The 23,836-nt window shown below is 48.6% G+C and overlaps 1 protein-coding gene across 2 annotated transcripts in view; it reads right to left on the bottom strand.

Annotated features, from left to right (window-relative positions):
• The window catches only part of LOC138497172 (uncharacterized), a 1,228,614-nt gene that overhangs the window by 438,682 nt on the left and 766,096 nt on the right, over positions 1-23,836 (bottom strand). For both annotated transcript variants that reach the window (XM_069620463.1, XM_069620462.1), the window contains one exon: positions 353-402. In XM_069620463.1, the coding sequence (XP_069476564.1) occupies positions 353-402 (50 nt within the window). The remainder of the gene's footprint in view (positions 1-352; positions 403-23,836) is intronic.

Consider the following 23,836-nt stretch of genomic DNA (forward strand, 5'->3'; position numbering starts at 1 on the left):
ACCACGGGTGAATAGAACAGTCACGTGAACAGTGCATATAGTAATAAAAGTTAATTTTAAGGACAAACATTCAGATGTTCCATAATTGACCAGGTCCTAGTTAAAGGGGACTTCGCAATGAGATAATCAGTAGACTAGCAGTAGATGTTTATTGTATTCCCAGATTAACAGGGATTACAATTCCAACACGGTATCAATAATTACATTTGTAAATTCACAGAATTCATCAAGGTGTTGACTTTTTAGTATCCTGCAGCAAAAGTAGTGCTTCATTTACCAGGGTGGGTTTTGCAATTCAGCATATGGAGCTTGATGCACACTACTCACTCAGATGCTCAATGAAATTACTTACTGTAGACTGTTTGTTCTGTGCATTAGATGGCTGTGCCCACTTTCTATTTTCTGAAAAATACAAAAGATCATTGATCAAACATTATTGTGCCACAAATGAAGAGACCATCACGAGAAAAGGTCACAAGTTAATAAGGCAGCTATGCAAGTTAAGATGGATTTCCAAAATGAGCCCTGGTGGTAGGATTTTTGAAGCCTAACCTACCCATGTCAAAACCCAATCAACTTAAGATAGCTGAGCAATCAAGGCATAGTATCTGGAAAAGGGTGAATGGTCCAGGGCTACAATAAATTCACACAGCAACACCAGCCATTCAAGTTAGACAGTGGGCATATAAAATACTGTTATTATGCCTTCAGTTACACAATAAGCATACACAAATCATAGGTAGTATTGCCACACAAAACCATATATAGCATTCACCAATAGGAGAAAATAATTGCATAGGAGTCCATTACCAGTGCAATACAGGCGAGTAGTTCAACGCAAAGAAAAAAAAACAGAACAGATTGCCTCAATCTCAATACATCCATCTCTAAGATGGTATGGGACCTTGTACCTAAAAGTCAAAAGTATCATCCCCGAGACATGGCGTGAAAGCATCATCTTCCCCATATATAAAAAAGGTGAGCAGAGTGAACCTAGAAACTATAGAATGCTTGCCATGTTAGATATACCTGCTAAAATATTTGCAAAGGTTCTGCTTATTGAATTAAACAAGTGGATAAATGAAAATAATATCCTACCAAAAAAATCTAGCAGGTTTCAGAGCTGAATCAACCATCCATAATATCATATCATCAATCTAGTATCTGCTGTGGAATATTCTTGGGAGGTGAGGAAACTACCAGTATATGCAGTCTTTATAGATTTTACTGCTGCATTTGATACTATTATAAGAGAAAAATTATGGAGTAAGTTAAGGCAGTGAGGGATACAATCTGGTTTGCTAAACATGATTCAACAGCTTTACTTAGGCACGTCCGTACGCATAGGGCTTAACGCAGAAGGTAGATTATCTGATCCTATACCTCCTACCCATCGAGGTGTAAAACAGGGATGCACACTTGCAGCGACGCTGTTCAATCTCCACTTGGCAGAATGTCTGCATGAAATATGTAGGGAATGCTGATATGATCAAGATAGCTAAGCTGCAGCCGTGCTGGTTAGGATATGCTGATGACTTAGTTTTATTGGATTATAGCCCCAATGGATTACAAAATAGGCTTAATAGCTTGGTAAAGTTTGCAAAAGAAAATGGGCTGGAGATAAATATTAGTAAAACTAAGGTGATGGCCTTCTTAGATAAAAGAAAACAATCTAGATCAAATAAATACAAATGGTATATTGAAAAAACACAAATGGAATATGTAAACTGTTAAGTACCTAGGGGTGATCATTGGCAATAAATTAAGCTGGAAACAACATTGGCAAGAGACTAAATTGAAATTCCTGAAAATAACTGGAGACATCAGTAATTTTATTGGCAGACAAGGGGGCTTCTCTGTTAATACGGTTCTATTACTATATTCAACCAAAATTATATCTTGTCTACTCTACACAGCTGAGATTTGGGAGAAAATGTTTTGTAAAGAAATACGTATGTTTGAAGATCTAAGGTGGCTTTTTAGACTTCCTAAAGCTGTATCTTGTGAATATATTTTACTTGAAGGTGATTTTAGACATGCTAGTGATATTTTAGAATACAAAGCTGCCATGTTATTTGTGAAAATATGCACCTTAAATAACCATACCTTTGTGGTTGACCTGATGAGGATGTTTAATGAAGGAGACAACCCTCAAAGCCTAAAACGCATCTATTTCCTCTATTTGATTTATTTGATTTATTTGAAATGGGCGAAAGAAAATGCTAATATTTGGCTATTCCATTTTCATGCTAAGGTTAAACGCCTTTTGAAAGTGACAATATACAACTTTGCAAAGGAAAGAGATATGGTAAATTTAGCCTCAAAATAAACTAGTGGTATGTTTCTTGAGCACTGAACTTTGGTCACTGGAAAACCCAAATATGTATATGCATATCCACGTGCTGACATTATTAGATCCTACATGCTTTTTAAATATAACAAATGTAACACCATGGAAATTATGGGTGCTAACCTTGGCATAGCAAGATATTTAAGACTATGTAGACTATGTGGATGTGCAAATACAGAAACTGCAAAACATCTATTATGTGACTGTGAAAGCTTAAAGAAGCTGAGATATCAATATCTGAAACGGTATATCAATGTATGTACAATAGCTGAAATAGAAATAATATGGCAATGCCTATTAGAAGGCAACAATATTAATCTGATCTATCACATGATGACATTTTACAACACAATTTTAATGGTTTTGAAAAATTTGTCTTTAGGAATTTTATACGTTTGATTTTATTTTTAAATCATGTTTAGTGACTAACGGATGTATTGATGTTTTATAAATGTGTGAAATATGCAAAGCCAATTGTGCTAAATTCTTATTTAAATAAATAAAAGTCAAAAGTAGCAAAAATATAGCTTCTTCAGATAAGTATTTAGAAAGGATCCAGGGAGCTGTATTGGCGCCTTTAGAAAGTTTTCAAAGTTTAATAAGAATTCAGTAAATTTCACCCGCGTACTCAACTCAATCCCACCCACTAGTAAAGCCCTAGGGAATGATCCATCACCCAGGTTCTACCACCAAAGGTCCGTTGAGGAGAATTTTCATTTCTGTGCTAATTCCCTTCAACCTTAGAGACCCCCCAGCTCTTTTTAATTGTCATCCTTGAGTGAGACCTTTTTCTCACTCTCTCATGTATTTTGATCTGATTTGGATTATATCTGTCCTTTGTTTTTGGAGTCTGACAAACTCAATAAGCATCTTCTTTTTGTAGGATGACGCACAGTACCTTCAGTTCAGTATTACAGAGATTTGGATTGCTCTTAAGGTTTATATACCTTTTCTTGTAATAACAACTGTTCCCAAGAAAAGTAAAGGGAAATTAACTACTTAACTTTTCTCTCTGTAGATCCAACACACCTCATTTTATGTAGCCTTAGTAGCCCCTTTTTCTACTTACTCATGTAACATTTTTTGTGTTGCCTTCACTACGTTAAATGACTGGTGGCTGTGGTTTAATATTCCTACCATTGTGCTTTCCTACCGCAGATTGAATACTCAGCTGCAGTATAGCACCCATGGGTGACCACTGTGTCAAAATGGCGTCAGTCTCCTTTTTTCAACATCTCTTGTTTGCAAGGTCTTTCTTGGGGTTTAATAGGCACGCCAAACCAGGTTTAAACACTTTTGGTCATTTGCCTTTGGTGGGCTTCAGTACTGAAACCTGCCTCTGGCTTTAGTGTGTCTGGCAGGGCAGAAAGCAAGAGAGGTGCCCGAAACTCCCTGTCCTTCGTCTCAATGGTAACCTGAAAGCACAGAATGCGGATTGGCTGGCTGGTGTGAGTGACAGATAGACTGTGCATGAATGAGAGAAACCTGCATAAAAAGGTGAGGCTTCTTGAATTGAAGGCACAGTCAACCACTGGACGAAACATCCGATTAAGGAATCGTGAAGAGAAGCTTGCTGCATCCTCCTGGACCGTACAATTGCGCGGTGAAGCCCTGCTGTTGTGCTGAAACTCCTTTCCCGAATTGACTAGAGAAGCTCCGGAGAGGACTACTTCTTCCCTTGGGTTAGGGGACCAACTAACGCCAAGGCTAACTTTGCTGGAGGACCTTCCCCAACTGGCTGTACTTCTTTGGTGCTGTTGGAACAGAGTGCCAGGGGTCGAGACATCCGCAGTCGAGTGCAACGTCTTTAAGCCAGACCGAAGCTCCAGGAAGATCCTGAGGACCCTCCCGAACATGACAATCCAAGCTCGAGTCACCTCATCAGAGTACTGGACTCAAGGAGTGAAGGAAGCTCATCTAGTGCCCACGATCTGCAGTGGTGTTATTTTCTGGTAGCTGAAACTGCAAAGTGCCACTGATCTGTGCCACTGAACTGAGAAGAGCCTGTAGCTGCCGCCGACCTTCGAACTGCAGTGCAGGCGACCTCCAGATGTCCTCCCTCTTGTCCCCACGACTGTGGCCCAGGAACCCAGGATCTGTATCCCTGCAACCAGAACAGAAGTCAGCAGGATCCTCTTCCTGTAACCGAAGTTACTGTGGTGACTAAGGGGTACTTACCTCTTGGCTGTAGCTTGCATTATCTCTGTTGAATCTTGCATTAGCTGCTTTCTGCAGAGTTGATCTCGGCTATAACTTTCACAAGCCCATCAGCTTGTAACCAAACAGTGATTTTCTACACTCTAACTTTGTGCAAGACATTGTGCTATCTAAGAAGTGACTCGGCAACATAGACATTGTTCAATTTAAATTCAGCTGTCCTGGTCCCCTGCAGACTCTTCTGACCCATTGACTTTCGTTTCAACTGTCCCTCATATGGGATACCTTGGGTTTTACCTAATATTGCTGGGAAAGGTTTTAGCTAGACTTCATTGGGGGATTTTTAAAGCGCTCACATGCTCTGAGAATCTGTTGAACTTTTTTCCTTCCATTAACCTTTCCTCTTTAACCAATCTCAGAGAGTTACAAAGCACATAAGTGACATAAATGCCAATACTGTCTGAGTAATTGAAATCACCCCAGGGTGTAGGAAGTGTGTATGAAGCAACTCTAAAGAGGGTCTACTTGCTTTGCCTAGATTCTGAGAAAGTATTTTGAAGTGTATTTTTATTGTTGCACATTGCCCTTTTTAAAGAATGCTTATTTGTATTTTGTTTATTTGTAGTGCGCACCCTGCCCAGGGGCATCAGGGCGAATGTTTAGATAGGCAGTTAGTTACATGTTACATTAATAGGTACATATTACATTATATACATATTTACAATATGAAGAACATTGCACGGAAGGGCCAAGCGGCCTTCATATACAGTATATACAATGAGCAGCCAATTTGCTGTTAACAGCTGCATGGATTACAGTGAGGTGGCCTATTTAAAACTTACAAATAATTATTTTACTAGAAAACCTTGAGCGTAAGTGATACTTGTATGTGTGGATTTCAAAGCTACATCTCTACAGCTCCCATTTACTCCTCTTGAGATAAGTCTGGCTGCTCAGTTAATCTACCAACTTGTGCAGCACGGGCCTATACCAATAGGTGGGTTACCCAAGAGGACAAGACTGGTGTAGTCTCCCACAGGGTTACTACATTAAATCTTGCTGAACAAGGTCATTTTCACATGAGTTGGGAGCAGGATTTTGCACCCAATGTCACACTTTGGCGACTAGAGGGAGGGGAGCAGAAAGAGGTATGTTAACTTAGATGCCCCCCTCGACTTGAATTCTTCCAGATAGCACTGCAGGTATTCTGGAATCGGTTGGGGACACAATCTTCTGGATTTTGAGGAAAGCCAGGGTGGCAGGGACAGATGTCACTTTCAGTGATGAGTCTGTGGTGATGCACAGCAACCTGTTTCAGACAGCTTACAGATGAAGACCAAAAATCTGCAGGGAAGTTGCCAATCCAACTGCAGTCTCTACCTCTCTCCCTCCTTCCCAGGCTCTCTGCACCATCCTGGCCTCCCATTTAACCTCTAAAACTCAGGACATCCTGTCTTCACTCTCCACCACCTCCATTCACGTTCACAAAGTCCTGACTCCGCTGTTCCCCTCCCCACCACTCTCCAACCTCCTGCCCATAACACCTGATGGGGTCATTAAAGTTGACTGCTCTATTAAGGTCTCTTCCAAACAGGAGTTCCCCTGCTCTTTCAGAGCCATTAAGGGTAACACCTCCTCTCTAAACCCAGGCCTTGCCGACTTCTGTAACCATTCATTTACCACTGGCTCCTTCTCTCCTTCCCTGAAGCACACCCTTGAAGTCATCTGCTGACCCTTGCTGCCCAGCTATCACCCCATCTCCACCACTCCCTTCCTGGGTAAATGCGTGGAGAAGTTGGCACTGCCAACTGACCCTCCATACCGAACTCGCTGGTTGCCTCCATGACCACCAATCTGGATTGTGGGAGTCTAGAGGCACGGAAACTGCTCTCCTGCACACCCACAAAGACATGCTTGCAAATCTGATCCTAATTCTCTTGCTGTTCTTTTTCTCCTCGACCTCTCCTCTGCCTTTGACACAGACAATCACTCCATCCTCATAACACAGCTCTGAGATAGCATCAGCATCACAGGCCGGGCACGAAAGTGGCTCCACACTCAGATCTTTTTATGGGTGTAATTTCTAAGACTCTCCATACCATCCTTTTAATGTTATCCTCTGTCAACTTTTGGTACATACCTTTTTATTTTTACAGGGTTGCCCTTTGGGCTCCCCTTTTACTTTCTCTGGCTAACCTTTTGAGAACTACAGTTCCCAAGGGAAAGTTTACCTTAAATGGCTGGTGGCAGGGACGCTTTTTAAAAATTTGGTGCACCTTTACTGCAGGTTGTTTTCACAGCTGTGGTAAAGGCACCCAAGAGTGCCCATTTTACCAAAATTGCCCTGTTTTTTTTGTTGCCGTGTTCACGCTTCTTGTCACTTCTTGGTCTTTCCCCTGCCCTCCAGGGCAGGAAAGTCCTGCGTGCGATTATTTATCTTCGGCAGGAGACCTATGTCAAGCACACCCAGGCTCCAGAATATCTGAAGGCAGTAAGGGAGGGAGGAGTCCAATCCTCTGCAGTCCTTTGTCTTCCAGTCTGCCTGCGAGAATCCAGTTCAAACTGGGAGGCTGGCTGTCCAACCTCTCCCCCACCTCCTCCCCAAGTTTGAATGCGATAGGCCTGTTTGACTGGGGTCCTACATAAAAGTCAGAAGAAGAAGTAGTCAACCAATCGACGTGAATACGAAGAGGAAGATGAAGAAAACGCAGCCAAGACAATTAACAGCGACCAGAGAGCCTTCAGTGTAACCAGAGGCTGCTGTTGCACTTCCTTCCAAGCAACCTGTGGACTCCAAAAACGATGACCCTGACCCAGAGCTTGATGAGATCCACTAGACTCAAGAAGACCTGAATTTTGAGCCATCCCTCATCGTGTTGCGACCTTGCAGGGCTTCAATACCCTGGGACCTCGAGCGGCGCAGTCTTCTGAATCAGGCTGAAATATAGGTGGTATCCTGCTGGACCACCAGAGGCAGGATTTCCCTCACCAGAGTGATGCACAAGATTAGAGACAAGAATCTGACCAGCGATAGACAGTCCTTTTTTTGTGGTATACGGTTTATATAAAACCTTTACAACAGATGCATCCAAAATATAAAGCTGAAGCTGAATGAATGTGTGTATGTATGCATGTTTGTCCGGCTATACAAATCCACACTGTCTGTTAGGGAGAATACTCAAAAATGTGCAAATTCCCGTCACCTTAGTCACCCCCAGCAACTTTGCTAGATTTTGAGGACTTGATTTTTTTACCTGGAAAGAGCGTGAGCCTTTTTTCCCCTCATGTATTTTGATGTATGTTTTACTCGTGTTCTTTGATTATGGAGTTTTAAGATAACTTCATGGACATCTTTTCATGTGTGTTACACAGCACCCTCAGTGCAGTGACACAGGGATGTCTTTTTAGACTTCCCAAAGGTTTAAATACCTTCTCTGGGATAAACTACTGTTTCCCAGAGAATGTAAGGTTAAATTGACTTTACTAGTCTTTTTAAATTCCTAGACCCAGCACACACTATCTCTTCCTATAGAGTGTTGGAGGGGTTAGCTAGTATCCCGAGTCCAGACCTTTTCTATTGAAATGGCTTTACAACGAACTACCATGATTTTTCCCCGACCACAAAGACATGGCGAAAAACAAAGACCAGGACCATTTTAGCAAGGATGGCTGGACACCATTTTGAAAAAGATGGCTCCTGTGGTTAACGTTACTGAGTCCGCGAACGGTCGCTGTAAATGCAAACTTTCAAAGTTCAAAACGAAACCACTGCCACCAGCCAGTCAAGTGAGGAAAGGGTAACAAACATTTTTTACATGAACATTTAGACACAGGGGATAATAAGTAATCCCCTCCAGCAATCTATTGTAGGATAGGGTGTGCTGGGTCTAGCAAGTACAATGCTAAGTAAAGTCAATTTCACTTTATTGCTCTGGGAAACAGTAGTTTAACCTTGAGAAGGTATGTAAACCTTGGGAAATGTAAATGACTTCCCTGTGCCACTGCACTAAAGGTGCAGTGTGACAATTGTAAAAGATGATGCCTATGGAGTTGGTTAGACTCCATAATCAAAAGAAACCAACACAGAAAACAAGGTAGAGATGAATTAGCACATTTTTGAGAATTATCCCTAACAGTAGGTACACGTCCTTCAGATCCAGGGAGCACATCCAGTCTCCCTTGCACAATGTCTCCGCTATCAAAGCTGGCTTAACCATCTTGAATTATTGTAGTGTTAGGGAGCGGTTGAAAAGGTCCAGCACAACTCTCGTGCACGCCTGGTTCTTTTTTGAATGGCGAAAATCCTGGAGTAAAAACCCAAGCCTCGCTGGGATGCTGGTACTTCCTCCACTGCCTGGCTCTCTACAAGCGACTGGATCTCTGCCAAAAGAGTTGCTGTCCCAAGCTGTGGTAGTGGACGGGAGGAGGGAGGAGAGGCTGGGATAGGTAAGTGGTACCCTGTGAAGACTACAGAGCTGTTCCAGGGGTCCGCACGCGGTACAAGCTTGCCAGCCGTGTTCAGAGACAAGGCACAGCAGGTACATGGCATGGGGGTCTTAAGTAGGGGAGAGCCCGTCGCAGGATGGACACCTGCTGAACCTGTAGAAGTCGACATGTGGCAGGAAGGAGCGGGATGCCTGAGGACAGAGTACCTGAATGATAAAAAAACAAAAAAGATAAAGAGAATAAGTATCCGTGCGTGGAATTACATTTCCAGGGCCAAACCCAGGAACGCTGGTGAATTCGTCCCGTTCCCGTCGACGTGGAAAAGGGCACTGCGGTGTGGCACTAGAGGGCAGAGTCAGGGCAGCGCATTCTCCCAGGACTGCACCCCTAAAGGTGAAGGTTTTTTCTGGTGAAAAAGGTTCTGTCTCGCGTCCCTTGAAAGGGACGCCCATGCAGTATGGAGGAAAGGGGACAGGACGTAAGAATAGGAAGGGTTTTCCCTCTGTATGCCCTCCGCCGTGAGAAACCCACGACTGTGCCATACCACAACACATCCCTGCTTGTGATACAGGGTGATTGTGGCATTTAGTTAAATTAAGGGCTATGCAAAGCTAATTATGAAGTTTATCCCACCATCAGAATTTTACCTTATTTATCTATATGAACCTCCTCTCTTTTTCTGCCCCCACTAGAGGGTCTCTTTCTTTCTGCCCTGAGGAAGGCCTTGAAAGATGCCACCACTGGTGGCATGCCGAAACGTGCACTGATGCCCACAAGATGAACAGTGCACAGTTATAAACTTGATTAAACTCGAGCACGTAGGCAGTTTAGCTAGACAGGATCATTGATCATGTCTCAAACATCCAGGGAACCGATAAGTGTACCCGGCATTTAGTTTTTTGGCATGAAAACTTTGGACTCATGCCAACCAATCCATGGCATTGTAACAGTGATTCACAAATCTAAGTCAGTAAAAGCTATTGGACCCATTTACATGTCTCTTTTTAATTGTATTTACAGCTACACACTGTATTTTTACCCGTTTGTCATTTTTTGTCAGCATAGTGGAACAAGTTACTCTTACCTGGTAACGTTCTTTCGATGGGATGGTCCGACAACGTATTCCATATCTATGACAGTAATCACCACAGCTGTGCTGCTTCGGAAAATCTTTCGGCGTCGGCACCTGCGTCGATACGCCGTCCGAGGACCTCCTCCGACAGCACCAGATGTTACAAGTAGGACGCACGACGCCCGAAGCCTCAGTTGTAGTTTTTTCCCCCAGAACGTGTGGCACCAGTCTTCTGCCAGTCAAACCACACAAAGCCTTGCAGAAACGTAAGCTGCAATCACATAAGAAATTCTGTAGCGGGGAAGGCAGGGAGGGAGAGATATGGAATACGTCGTCGGACCATTCCATCGAAAGAACGTTACCAGGTAAAAGAGTAAGTTCTTCGAGGGGATTGGGTCCTCCGACGTATTCCATATCCATGACAGACTCCCAAAGCAGTACCAATGCAAGTAGGTGGGAAAAGAATTTAGAAAAAGAAATTTAGAATGCCCAATCAAATTGCGGAGCAAAGGATCGCCTTGCCTTAGGCCAGATCCTGCCCACGGATGGAATCGAGGGAGTAGTGACGTACAAAAGTAAGGACCGAAGGCCAGGTGGCTGCATCACAGATGTTACGAATAGGAACACCCCTCTGTAGGACAGTAGAGGCAGCCATACCCCTGGTAAAATGGGCCCGCAAGCCGACCGGTGGGTCCTTACCCGCCAAGCGGAAACACTCAGAAATAGCCAGAATAATCCAGAGAGACAAAGTGTGCTTAGTCACAGCTTGTCCCAAACACTTTCCAGCGTAACCAATGAAGAGTTGATCGTCGACTCTGATCCGAGACATGCGTGAAATATAAAAGCTTAAAGCTCTCCAAGGATCGAGCCTCCCCTCTTCCTAACCAGGATGTGGAGAAGGATGAAATGCCGGAAGAACAACCTTGTGGCCTAAATGAAATTCCGACACCACCTTCGGAAGAAAGGAAGGACAAACTCCAAGGGCAACCCTGTCCTTATGAAACACAGTGAATGGTGGCTTAAATGAAAGTGCCTGTAACTCGCTCACTATGCGAGCGGAAGTGACCGCAACTAAAAACAGTTTTAAGGGTGAACAGTCTCAAAGGACAAGAATGCAAAGGCTCAAAGGGAGCACCCATTAGAAACTTGAGAACAAGGTTCAAATCCAACCGGGCACATGGAAAGGTGACGGAGGAAACACATTAGTGAGCCCTTTCAAAAACTGAGAAATTAAAGGGATTTTAAAATAAGAACACTCCTCAGACGAGCGCTTAAATATAGATAGCGCCACCAGGTAACCTTTGATGGTACCCACTTGCAGGCCCCCTGTGGGCCAAAGAAAGCAAAAAACACAGAACCGTAGGAATGTCACATGCAAAAGGATCCGCATTCTTAACCCTGCACCAGTCGCAGAACTTTCGGCAACGGTACAGGGACTTAGTTGCGGGCCTCCTGGCCGAAAGCAACACCTCCATCACGTCTTCAGGGAGGTCCCAATCCTTATACCTCAACCTTTCAGAAGCCAAGCGTGAAGGTTGAGGGATCTGACCTCTGCATGGAGAACCTGACCGCCTCCCGTGAGGCGGGGTAAGGGCCCGTGAGAACCTGACTGCCTCCCATGAGGCGGGGTAAGGGCCCGTGAGAGCAGATTGTCTCGGTAGGGAAGACGACGTGGAGGGCAGATGGAAAAATCGAGAAGGTCTGGGTACCACGTCCTCCGGGCCCACGCCGGAGCAATAAGCATCATCCGGGAACCGAACATTCGCAACCTCCGCAGCACTTGCAGGATAACGGGCACTGGAGGAAAAGCATACAGCAGGGGAAAGGACCACTCCACCACAAACGCGTCTCCTAACGCTCCTCTTGGGGGAAATTCACGCAAGCAGAACCTTTCGCACTTCCGGTTGACACTGGAGGTGAAGAGATCCACTTGAGAGGTCCCCCAAAGGGCGAAGATCTCCAGGAAAATCTGAGCCAACTACCACTCGTGAGAGATCGCGCTCTGCCTGCTCAGAGCATCCACCGTCTCGTTTTTGTCTCCGGCCAGGTGAACTGCCAAGATTGAAATTTCCTGCTGGATTGCCCAAAATCAGAGCTGCATCACCTCCCTGCACAGAGGAAGTGACCCTGCCCCCCCGCCGCCTTTTTGTTGAGGTAGGGCATGGCCACTGTGTTGTCCGTCAGGATCAGGACATGCTTTCCTCGCACGGTCGGCAGAAAAGACTTCAGGGCAAGCCTGACGGCCCTCTGATCCATCAGATTGATATGGAGTCTGGACTCCGACGGAGACCAACGACCGCTGACTCAACTCGTTGGCATGAGCTCCCCTTCCCGTGAGGGATGCGTCCGTCACGATCTCACCTCCGGCCAGGGTAGCCAAAAAGGAGCCCCCTTCATCAGATTGCCTTCGACGGCCCACCACAGAAGGTCCTGGGCGACCGAGGACGGCACCTGAACCGGGTCCAACATCCTGCCGGAGGACTGGGACCAATGCATCTCGAGAGCCCACTGCAGAGATCTCATCCGCAGCCTGGCCTCTGACACCAGAAGAATGCAGGATGCCATGAGGCCAAGCAATCTCAAGAACTCGAACGCAGGGAGACTCTGGGCATGTTGGAACTTGTGCACCATCTGCTGAATGTGATGAGCCCTCACCTGGGGAGGAAAACATTTCCCCAGGGACGTGTCGAACACTGCTCCGATGTACTGGAGCCTCCGAGTTGGCGTCAAGTGGGACTTCTTTAAGTTGAGGGAGAAGCCCAGCCTGTGGAGGGAGTGGCAGGTGACGGACAGATGATCCAGGACTTGCTCGGAGAGCGTGCCCTGATCAACCAATCGTCCAGGTAGGGGTAGACGTGAATCCCCCCTTTCCTGAGATACGCTGCCACCACCACCATGAGCTTTGTGCAAACCCTCGGGCAGAGGTCAATCCCAACAGTAGGACCTGAAACTGAAAGTGCGAGTCGCAAACCGATAACCTCAGGTACGTCTTGTGCTTGGGATGGATCGGCACATGAAAATAAGCGTCCTTGAGGTCGAGAGACACGAACCAGTCCTGAAGTTGAAGGGCCTGGAGGACTTGAGAGAGTAACCATCTTGAACTTGTCCTTCCTGAGAAGAAACCGCGCAAGTCCATGATGGGTCTCAATCCCCCGTCTTTCTTGGAAATAAAAAAATAAGGGGAATACCATCCCTTGTTCCTCTCCGCTACAGGCACCAGTTCTATGGCGCCTTTCTCCAGCAGGGATTGAATTTCCTGCGCAAGGAGCGGATCCGGACTCTTCAAAGAGATTCCCTGGTGGATTGTCGTGAGGCCTCTGCCGGAAAGGAAGACAGTAGCCGTGGGCTATGATCTCCAGAACCCACACATCTGAAGAATTGGCACGCCATTCTACAAGATGCTGCGCCAGCCTTCCCGCCAACCGGCAAAGCATGGGCCTCATGACTGAGCAGAAGCGGCTGCAGCGTTACCTTGTTTTCCACCTCTGGCACTCTTACGGTTGCCCCTTTGACTTGCAGCTCCTCTCGCTTTACTAAAGGATGAGTAATAACGAAAGGAACCTCCCCTCCATTGCTGTCCCTTAGGACGAAAAAGGCGGAGGTTGACGGACCCAACGACTTCGCTGCAGCTTTGGAGGTCTGCAACCTCAAGGCTCTCGTCAGCCTTGCTGCCAAAAAGATATTCACCATCAAATGGCATGTTGAGGAGCCTGGCTTGCACACCAGGAGCAAACCCAGACTTCCTCAACCACACAAACCTGCGTATTACGGTGCTCGCCGCCATGGACCGGCTGACACAGTCTGCCATGTCCAAACCCGACTGAACGGACTCATACATGGCATCCTTGCCATCCTGAATAATAGCAAGAAAACCATCCCGTTCGTCCTCTTCGGGAATATGTTCAGCCGCCAAGGCAATACAGTTCCACAGAGTGTGCGTGAAATGAGACAAGGCACATACGGAGTGAAGCGCCATCCCCCCCCCCCCCCCCCCCCCCCAAGAAAAAAAATTCTTTACCCAGCCATAAAAACACTTGTGGTCCCTATCAGGAGGGATGGTAGGATACGACGCCTGCTTAGCTGGGGCCGTAGCGGCCTGCACCACCTAACTCTCCGGAGTCGGGTGTGTGATCAAGTAGCAGGGGTCACTACTGGCTGGGCGGTATTTTCGCGGCAAAGACTTGCCCACTGCCGGGAGACTCTCCGGAGCAGTCCAAGCCACTGCCACCCTTCTTTGCAGAGCCATTTGGAACGGCAGTACCGGGTCAGTGGGGGGACCTTGATCAAGGATATCCGTAAGGTCATCCTGCACAAAATCAACTCGGGCGCCGACCACCCCAAGTAGTCCGTGACCCTCGACATAAGGCGCTGGTACAATAACTCGGCATGGGTGCCAGGCTCAGGCCTACAGAACTCCACCTCCAGAGAGATGTCCAGACCACTGGCGGCATGCAGTGACTGACGCAAGTCCTCAACCTGGCTATGACCAGAAAGAATCTCATCTGGCACCGTGTGTAGGACCAACCCATCTTCAGAACCCTCCTCCACCTCGGAAATATACTCCATAGGCTGGAAAGGGGGCAAAGAATACAGGAAAAAGACATGTTTTGCCTTGGCCAGGGCCTTCCTAGGGGGTTCACCCGTGCCACGGGGTACCTCCAACACAACAGCCTCAAAAGGCTGTCGAGGGAAACGGCGTTGACAGAGAGCGCGGCGCCCACAGCATCGACGGCTTCAACACAGGCCTCGAGGGCGGAGCCCCGAGCGTGTCCTTCGCCAGCCTGGGCGCCGATGGCGTTGATGACTTCCTCGAAGGCGGAGCCTCGGGAGAGTCAGTCGATGACATCGGCGCCACTGGAACGCATCGAGGACCGGGACCTGGAACGGCATGACTAGAACAATTCCCCTTGTCCGAGCGGGACCTCTCTCGCGGATCGTGCCGGCCACCTGAGCCCGAAGGCATATGAGCGGCGTCTCTAGTACGGTCACGGCCGACCCCACTCGGAGGCCCGGACGGACCGGTGCCCTGCGATTCAAGAATCGCCAACATTTTCTTCCCAAAGGAAGCCCATTCCTCCGGAGAGGAACGTTTGGTGGGATAAGAAACCCGCCGACGGGCGGAGTCCTCGGATGAGGACGGCGAAGGCGACCGAGGACGATGCTTCCGGGAGTGCCTCGAAGAGGCAGAGGAGTGGCGGGATCCACTCAGGGACCGAGGCCCCCTAGACTTACGACCACGATGCGGAGAGTCGCCCCTCGAATCGTCCGTCGAAAGTCCAGTGGACCTCGCCTTCCAGGACTTGGACACCTCACCGACCGAAAGCTTCTTCTTACGTTCCCGCAAGGCCTTGGACTTAAGAGACTGGCAGTCGACACAATCATCCGTGTCGTAGGCCTCCCCGAGGCACGAGAGGCAGGCGTCGTGCGACTCAGTCAACGACATCTTGGACCCGCAGTCCGCACACTTCTTGAAGCCCGGACGCGGGTTGCAAGAAGAGGAAGACATCCTGATAATACTTTCACAAAATGAACAGTTTCAAAGAACCGAAAGAACAGAAACTCCAAAGAGTCAAGGCGCGCCGAGATCGCCGAAGCGAACACGTTCGCGGAAAAAACTGAACTACGGCTACGGGCGTCGTGCATCCTACTTGTAACATCTGGTGACGTCAGCTGTCGGAGGAGGTCCTCGAGGACAGCGTATCGACGCAGGTCTCAGACGCCGAAAGATTTCCCGAAGCAGCACAGCTGTGGTGATTACGGTCATAGATATGGAATACGTCGGAGGACCCAATCCCCTCGAATGATCATTTCTTTTATTGTCTTCTTATTGTATTGACTTCATATTTATTTCACAACTTTCTAATTTTGCAATATATGCCTCTCTCGTTGGATATATATGTCATAATAAATACCAAAAAAGTTATTGCTGAAATATAGTTGGGATTTTCTTTGCAACTTCTCAAGCACACTATTATACCTATTAAATAACTAAAACCGAAACATATTGAGTTGTTAAGCAAACGTGGTCATATTTGTTGTTCTTAGCAGATTCTGTTTTGACAGCATGGGCACTAACATTTCTGACAACAGCTATGCACCGAAGAAAGGGGCTGATTATGTAAATGTTCTGAAAATAGGCTTTTTTAAAAAGAATTTTAAGTACTGTCCCAACTGCACTGGGAGCATTCGGTGGGTTTTTCTCTGTTGTATTGTTGTATTGGGTTGTTAGAATCCTGGAACGTGGAGCGTGTGTGACGTGCTGGTGTTCAGAGAGTGGCGGTTGGAGACCAGTCGTTTGCCGTACGGGGTGACAGTGCCCTCGCACAAGACCTAAGCTGTATCCCAAATAAATACAGCAGGAGGAGCCAGCTTCCCAGTCCAAGCTGGCACACAATGTAATTCCATTCACATCCAACTCAGCAAGAACCCTCCTTCCTCACTTTCAAAGCCAGAATAAAAAATTGGCTCAGTAACAAGACGCAGTAAGATGCTCCTACTGCACAGCACTCCCACCTCACCACTAGATGCATAGCCGACTATTTGTCCGTTAGTTATGTCACTGCTCTAGAACATTTGGTTGCCTGACCCAGCAGTAACAGAGTCCTCCCATCTTGACACTGTATAATTGCCTCTTGTTCTAGGACCACGCTGTAACCATGGTCTCTTATTTATCGTTCACTGTAAATTGCCTTATATGTATGCAATTTATATAATTGGCATGTCTTAATATGTATCTAACCCCAATGTTTTCAAGAGCCCAATTAAAATTGGGTTCGGTGCATGATAAAAGTAACAAATACACATGAATGTAACATACCTATGCCTGTCTACGCATCATCATTAACTTTAACACTCTTCTTTTAATTAATTATTCGCTACTGATATATGCGAAGACTTAAATTGCATGGATCAAATCTGCACATGTTTTAGGTCTTATGTTTTTTTGTAGGTCATGTGTTTTAGTCTTTTTTTTCAGAAAACTGTTTGGATTGCTTTCCATCTTTAGGAAACTGGTTTTATCTGTAATTCTGAGCATTCATTTTAAATCCCCATGTATTGTATTGTATTATTGTATATTTAATGTGTTTGATGAATCCTTTTTTGATACGAATAAACAGGTTGACTGGCTGAAGCACACATTTAAAAAAGATACAATATGGCCCCATTAGTTAAAACAGATCACTCTAAAAACTATTATTTCACAATACACGTGACGCCGATTGTTTTAACGTTTCATAGTCAGAGTGCAAATTCAATTATTTAATAAATGATGCAATTGCTATACCCTCCGAATCATTCTGGATATTAATACATCGGGACCAAAAGAATGTTCATTAGCATAGGTACCTAGAGCTAAAAAAGGAACAAGTTACTTACATTTACCTGTTGTTCTCCAGCATGGGTCTGGCATGGATTCACATGCTCATTCCCCGTCAGGCTGGGAATCCTTGGTAAAGAAAAAAATCTGTATCAGTTTCGTTTCTGATCTGTCTTGCTTAGTAGTAACCAATCACTGGTCTCTGGGTCATACTGCCCCCAGCCAATGACTGCCCTCTCCCTAAGCCCCTCCCCTGGCAGCCATCCTCAGATTTGGTAGCACATAAAGTGGCAGTGGGACCAAAGTAGGACCAAGTGAAGAGACGCAGAGGGGAAGGAGGGAGGGTTCGCATGTGAATCCATGCCAGACCCATGCTGGAGAACAACAGTTACAGTTAAGTAACTTGTTCCTTCTCCAGCATGGGGTCTGGCATGGATTCACATGCTCATGAATATAAGAATACATAGCAGTACACATATGCACAACCACGGGAGGTGGCAAGGCTCAACATTAAGCATCTCTTACCTCCTCACCAGGCTCACCTTCAGGCGAACAGGTTGCGCAGCACTGCTTGGCCGACTCTGGACTCCTCCCTGGAATCCCGGTCGACGCAGTAGAATCTTATGAAGGTGTGCTTCAACCTCCATATAGCAGCCCTACAGATGTCCAGCAGGGGCACACCAGATAGGAACGCCGTAGTAGCAGCGATCGCTCTGGTCGAATGGGCTATCGTACGGCCAGGCAACTGTCGGTTTGCCAACCGGTGACAGTGCATGATGCAGCCGGAGAACCATCTGGAAATGGAAGCCTTCGAGAGCGCCTTCCCTTTGTTCACAGGTCCAAAGTTCACAAACGACTGTGATGTCTTCTGAAAATTCTTCGTGCGGTCCACGTAGAACTTCAGCGCTCTAGCTATATCCAGCGAGTGCAAAGTCCTCTCGGCCGGCGACGAAGGCGACGGGAAGAAAACTGGCAACACCAAGGGCTCGTTGAGGTAGAAGTCGGACAGCACCTTGGCCATGAAGGAGGGGTGCGTCCTGAGCACCACCCTCATCTAGTGGAAAGTCAAGTACAGAGGCTTGCAGGAGAGGACCTGGAACTCTCCCACTCATCATGCAGAGGTGATGGCCACCAGAAACGCTGTCTTCCACGATAAGTACTTCAACTGGGCCGAATGCAGAGGCTTGAATGGCGGCCCCATGAGCCTGCTCAGCACCACGTAGATCTCCCATGCCGGGGCCGGAGCCTTCACTAGCGGGAATGAACGGAACAGTCCTTTCATAAACTCCTTCACCAGGCTATGGGACCACAGAGATGATCGCCCAGGAGTTCTGGTGTAGCGGGAAATCGCCACCAGATGCATCTTGATGGAGGCAGGAGCTAGCCCCGCCTTGGCCAGCGATAGCAGGTACGGCAGCACTTTTTTGGGCTGTAATCCGTAGGGGGTTAATCTTCTGTGCGCGACACCAATCAGAGAACCTCTTCCATTTGTGTCCGTAGCAGTTGAGGACGCCCTGATATCGTACCCTCCAAACTCTAGTGCTGCAGGAGCAAGGCCTGCAAGTTCAGCGACCCCGGGTCGTAATGGAGGATGGCGCCTCCTTCCCTGGAAAGAAGATCCGCGTCCGTCGACAGTTTGACTGGGGGGGGGGGGTGGGGTTGGAGCGGACAAGTCCAGATGGTCCGGGAACCAGATCTGCCTCGGCCACGCCAGTGCAACGAGGATCATCCTGCACCGGGACCTCTTGAGTTGGTTGATGAGTCGCAGCAGCAACGGCAACGGGGGGGGGCGCATACAGGAACATGCCGTCCCAGGGGAACGAGAAAGCATCGCCCATGCTCCTCGGCTGGGGAAACCTGCTGGCGAACCTCTGGCACTTGGATTTTGTCGCCGTCGCAAACAGGTCGATCTGGGGTGCAGCTCCCTGCTGAGTGAGTTGGCGATGGTGTTCTTTATTCCTGCCAGATGGAAGGGGACCAGAAACATCCCTTGGGCAACGGCCCAGTGCCACAGATCCTGGGCCTCCTTCGATAGGGCTGGGGATCTGGTGCCTCCCTGCTTCCGGATGTAGAACATTGTGTTGGTGTTGTCGGTGAAGACCTTCACCACCTGGCCCTTGAGGGACGGAAGGAACGACCTGAGGGCCCAGAACATGGCTCGGAGCTCCAGGATGTTGATGTGGAGTGAACTCTCCTCCGGGAACCAACGGCCTCTTGCATGGAGATCTCTGGTGTGCGCTCCCCATCCCTCCAGGGAGGCGTCTGTCGTCACTGTCTCCTGATGTGCCGGGTCTGAAAGTCCATGCCCGCCGCGAGATGCGTGTGGGTGCCCCACCATCGAATCGCTTGGCAGAAAGCCTCGTTGAGCGGGATCCTGTCTTTGAAGCTACCAGTCGCTTGGATCCAATGGGCGTCGAGGAACTCTTGTAGAGGAAGCATCAGTAGCCTGCACAGGCACACCAGGTAGATGCATGAGACCATCATTCTGAGCAGGGACTTGATGGATCTCACCTTGGCCACGTCCGTGGCCAGCAGGCGCTGCACCTTGCCCAAGATGGCCTTCATCCTCTCCTCCGACGGAGAAGCCAATCGCGCCACTGTATCAAGCTTGGCTCCCAGAAACAGTGTGACCTGTGACGGAACCAGGCGGGATTTCAAGTAGTGGAGAATCCCAGATCCATGAGCAGTTGGACTGTATTCGCTGTGTGTTCGACGGCGAGTTCTCTTGTCCTTGCACGGATGAGCCAATCGTCCAGATAGGGGTAAATGTGGATCCCCCGCAGGCACAGCCGCACAGCCACTGGTGCTAGGCACTTGGTAAATACCTTGGGCGCCGACTTTAATCCGAATGGCAGTGCCTTGAATTGGTAGTGCCGCCCTTGGACTACGAATCTGAGAACCTTTCGGTGCCCTTTTAGAATGGATATGTGGAAGTAAGCATCCTCCAAGTCCAGCGATGACAGGAAGTCTCTTTCCTCCAGCTGTCCCAGCACGTGCTGGAGAGTGACCATCCTTAACTTTTGGGCCTTGATGTATTTGTTTAACCGACGTAGGTCCAGGATGGGGCGCCAACCGCTTGTCTTCTTTCTGACGAGGAAGTACCTGGAGTATACTCCGGAGCCTTTTCGGGATGAGCTCGATGGCACCTTTCTTGAGCATCGCCCTTACTTCTAACAGCAGTTGAGGGATGTGATTTTCCTTCCTGACCACGGGAGGAATGCGGGGGCACTTCTTTAGAAATTCGAGTGTGTGCCCGTGGGCCAGGGCATCCAGCACCCAACGGTTGGTGGAGATGGACTCCACACGCTGACGAACTTCGCCAGCCAGCCTCCGACCAGGGTTCTCAGGGGGGGCCCGACGCTACGGCCGGTTCAGTTCTGCTTGACGGCGGCCTTGCCGACGACGAGATCCTCCCGACTACCCGCGTCCTCTGTAGGCCTCCGGCAATGAGGAGCGGGCTGCGTGGCGGTACGTCGAGGAGCCGCCGCCGGATCCCTTGGAGGCACCCTGTCTGCCTCTGGCGTTTTGAAAGGGCAGCCGTCGTTGCTGCAAAACTCCCAAGGCCCGACCCGTCTGTCGGTCTTGATGGCCTGAAGTGACTCATCCACTGTCTTTCCAAACAAGGTTGTTACCGTTGAAGGGCATGTCCAAAACTCTGGTTTGCACGTCCTGGCGGAAATCTGTTGCCTTGAGCCATCCCCGCCGTCGAAGGCAAACACTGTTGCCCAACTAGCGGAACACTGTCGACGATGTCCATGGCCACGGTTATGGCGTGGTCCGACGCCACCTCACCTTCCTGCAGGATCTCCAGGGCCTCCATCCTCTTGCCCGGAAGGAAGTCCAGCAGGGGAGCGATCTTGTACCACAGCTCCTTGTCATAGCGGGCCACAATCGCTAGGGTGTTGGCCGCCTTAATTGTCGTCGCCGCAGACGAGATGACTCGTCCCATGGCGTCCAGTTTCTTTCCCTCGCCGTCAGGTGGAGAGGTTGAAGTTGAAGCCGTAGCCCCCGCTGCTTTCTTCTTGGCCACCGCTGAGACGACCGAATCCGGGGTCGGCTGTGCCATAAAGGAACAAAGGGGCGGAATCGGGGACCTGGTACTACTTCTCGTACCGATCCCTCTTGGCAGGCGTCGTGGATGGGTTCTTCAGGAGAGCAAGTCCCTCGTCTCCGATATCGTCAATCAACGGCACGGCCAGGACCGTCTTCCTCTTGGCCTTGCGCTGCTGATAGAGGAAGCCTTCCTTCGTCTGTTCTTCGGGGCAGAGCTGGAAAAGCTTGGATGGCCTGGCAATTATGGCGTGGAAGGAGCCAATTTTGTCAGGCGGGGAGGGTCGAGGGGGTGGTGATGGAAGGCCCATCCCGTTGTCACCACCATCATCTGTCCTGGACGTATCTGTTCCTGTGTCATCCCTAGGATCAGGGGAAGGAGATGAAGGGTGAGCGGGCCGCAAGGGCTGGTAAGGCAGGGGGTGCGGGGGAGGAACTCTCCTCCGCTTCCCGACAGGCCCGGTTCTGCTGGGTTATCCGTTGGGGTTAGAGGCAACCTCGTCCTTTTCTCCATGCATAAAGTTTGGCATGCCATCAAAATGGCCACCGAGTTGTCCTGAGGCTCGGGCACTGGCTGCGACGGGCGCGATGGCTGCTCCTCCTCCACGGGAGCCTCGTCGGCGCCACCGTCGCTCTCTTCGTACGCCTCCTCAGGGTTCCTCCCGTGGGACCGGACCGCCTCGAACCTCTTGAGGCCCTTCACGACTTCAACCGGCTCCTCCTCAGAGGCTGTATCCGAGTCCGTAGCGGCCACGGGCCCCACCTTTTTCCACCGGGGTCTTCACGGGGGTCTTATCGATGGGCTGAAAAGTGGATTCCTTCCGCGGTGACAGGGAAACTCTGGGCCCCGAGGTCGCCTCCACTGGGGTAGCCTCCACAGGTTTCACCTGAGCCGCCGGGACTCCCTCGATGGAGGCCTTAGCCGGGTGAATCAAGGCCTTCACCACCTTGGGCGCGCTTGAGGCCTCCACCTTGGGGGAAGGGTCACTGCCTCGCTCCTCCTCAGCTGATCCCTTCGAGATCAACCGGGGCCTCTCCAGAAGCTTACCAAGGTTCTCGAATTTTCTCTTCTGTTGGGCCCCGGTCGCCGGGGTGCCCTCACAGGACTTAGAAGACCGCTTGGGCTTCTTCTCACCTGCTGGGCCTTTCCCCAGCTGGCGAGGCCGATCAGACGATCCCTCAGTCCGTTTCGACAAGTTCTTGCAAAACGCACAGTCCTTCTCCACGTGTTTTTTGTCTTCGTGAAGGCAGCAGAGACATCTTGAATGCTCATCCTCCTTGAAAACATTCTGTAACCCGCATCCAGAGCAGTTCCTGAACAGCTTGGATCCGGGCGTCGAGCTTCCCTTGTCCTGGGCCATGTCCACGAGGTAGGCCTCAGATCTTCTGGAATCCTCCAAGAAGCGTAACTCGATGAAACTTTACCCTGTAGAAAATTCTGAAATGGGTCCCTGTTGATTGGAAGTAGAAACGGTGGAGCTTGAGGCTCGATTGACTGAAAAAATTAGATTAAACTCTTTGAAAAAACGCAAAACACAGTAAAAGCTTGAGAGCTATTGCATGAGGACTCCCAACACTTGAACGTGCGGTAAAAATCTGAGGATGGCTGCCAGGGGAGGGGTTTAGGGAGAGGGCAGTTATTGGCTGGGGGTAGTATGACCCAGAGACCAGTGATTGGTTACTACTAAGAAAGACAGATCAGAAACGAAACTGATACGGATTTTTTTTCTTTACTGAGGATTCTCAGTCTGACGACGGGGAATATTCATGAGCATGTGAATCCATGCCAGACCCCATGCTGGAGAACACAACACCATTCCAATATTGATGGATAAGAGCAACCTTAGAAGTATCACTCTGGGCGCAGGCACCATTATTGGCATGGCGGTTGATAACTGACATTTTTCCATGATTCTAAGTAATGAACTGATAGGACCAATCCCCAATGATTGTTTTGACAGTAATAGTGACAATGACGTACCACCAGACAGGGTCTTAATTCAGCAAGGGGGGGAATTTCCTGGTGTACTCTTCCTGCCCTTACGGTGAGGAAGAGGTGACCTGTGACATCAGGCAGGATGAGGTGATCTTCCACGTCTACAATGACAGCCTCGCCTACCTGAAACCTTCTGTCCAGGTCAATACTCTAACCAGGGACCTCTCCACCCAGTTGTAGGCGGCTGCTGAGATAGCAAAACCAGAAGTCTTTCCAGGCTTCAGGCAAATGGTTGAAGAGCGAGTCAACCTAGCTGATGCCTGTGAGACTCTGGAGCAAAAGCAAAAGTTGAAACAAATTTTCTTAGATTTTCAAGATCTCTTTGCGGTGGACTCGTATGACTGTAGTCGCACCGAAATCCATACAATTATTCCCACGGACCCTGGAATGACTCCAGTGTTTGTGAAGAAATACCGGTTAGCTCTCGCATCCATGGAGTCCCTGACT

This window comes from Ambystoma mexicanum, chromosome 5q (assembly GCF_040938575.1).
Source record: "Ambystoma mexicanum isolate Mex_15411 chromosome 5q, UKY_AmexF1_1, whole genome shotgun sequence".
Taxonomy (NCBI): domain Eukaryota; kingdom Metazoa; phylum Chordata; class Amphibia; order Caudata; family Ambystomatidae; genus Ambystoma; species Ambystoma mexicanum.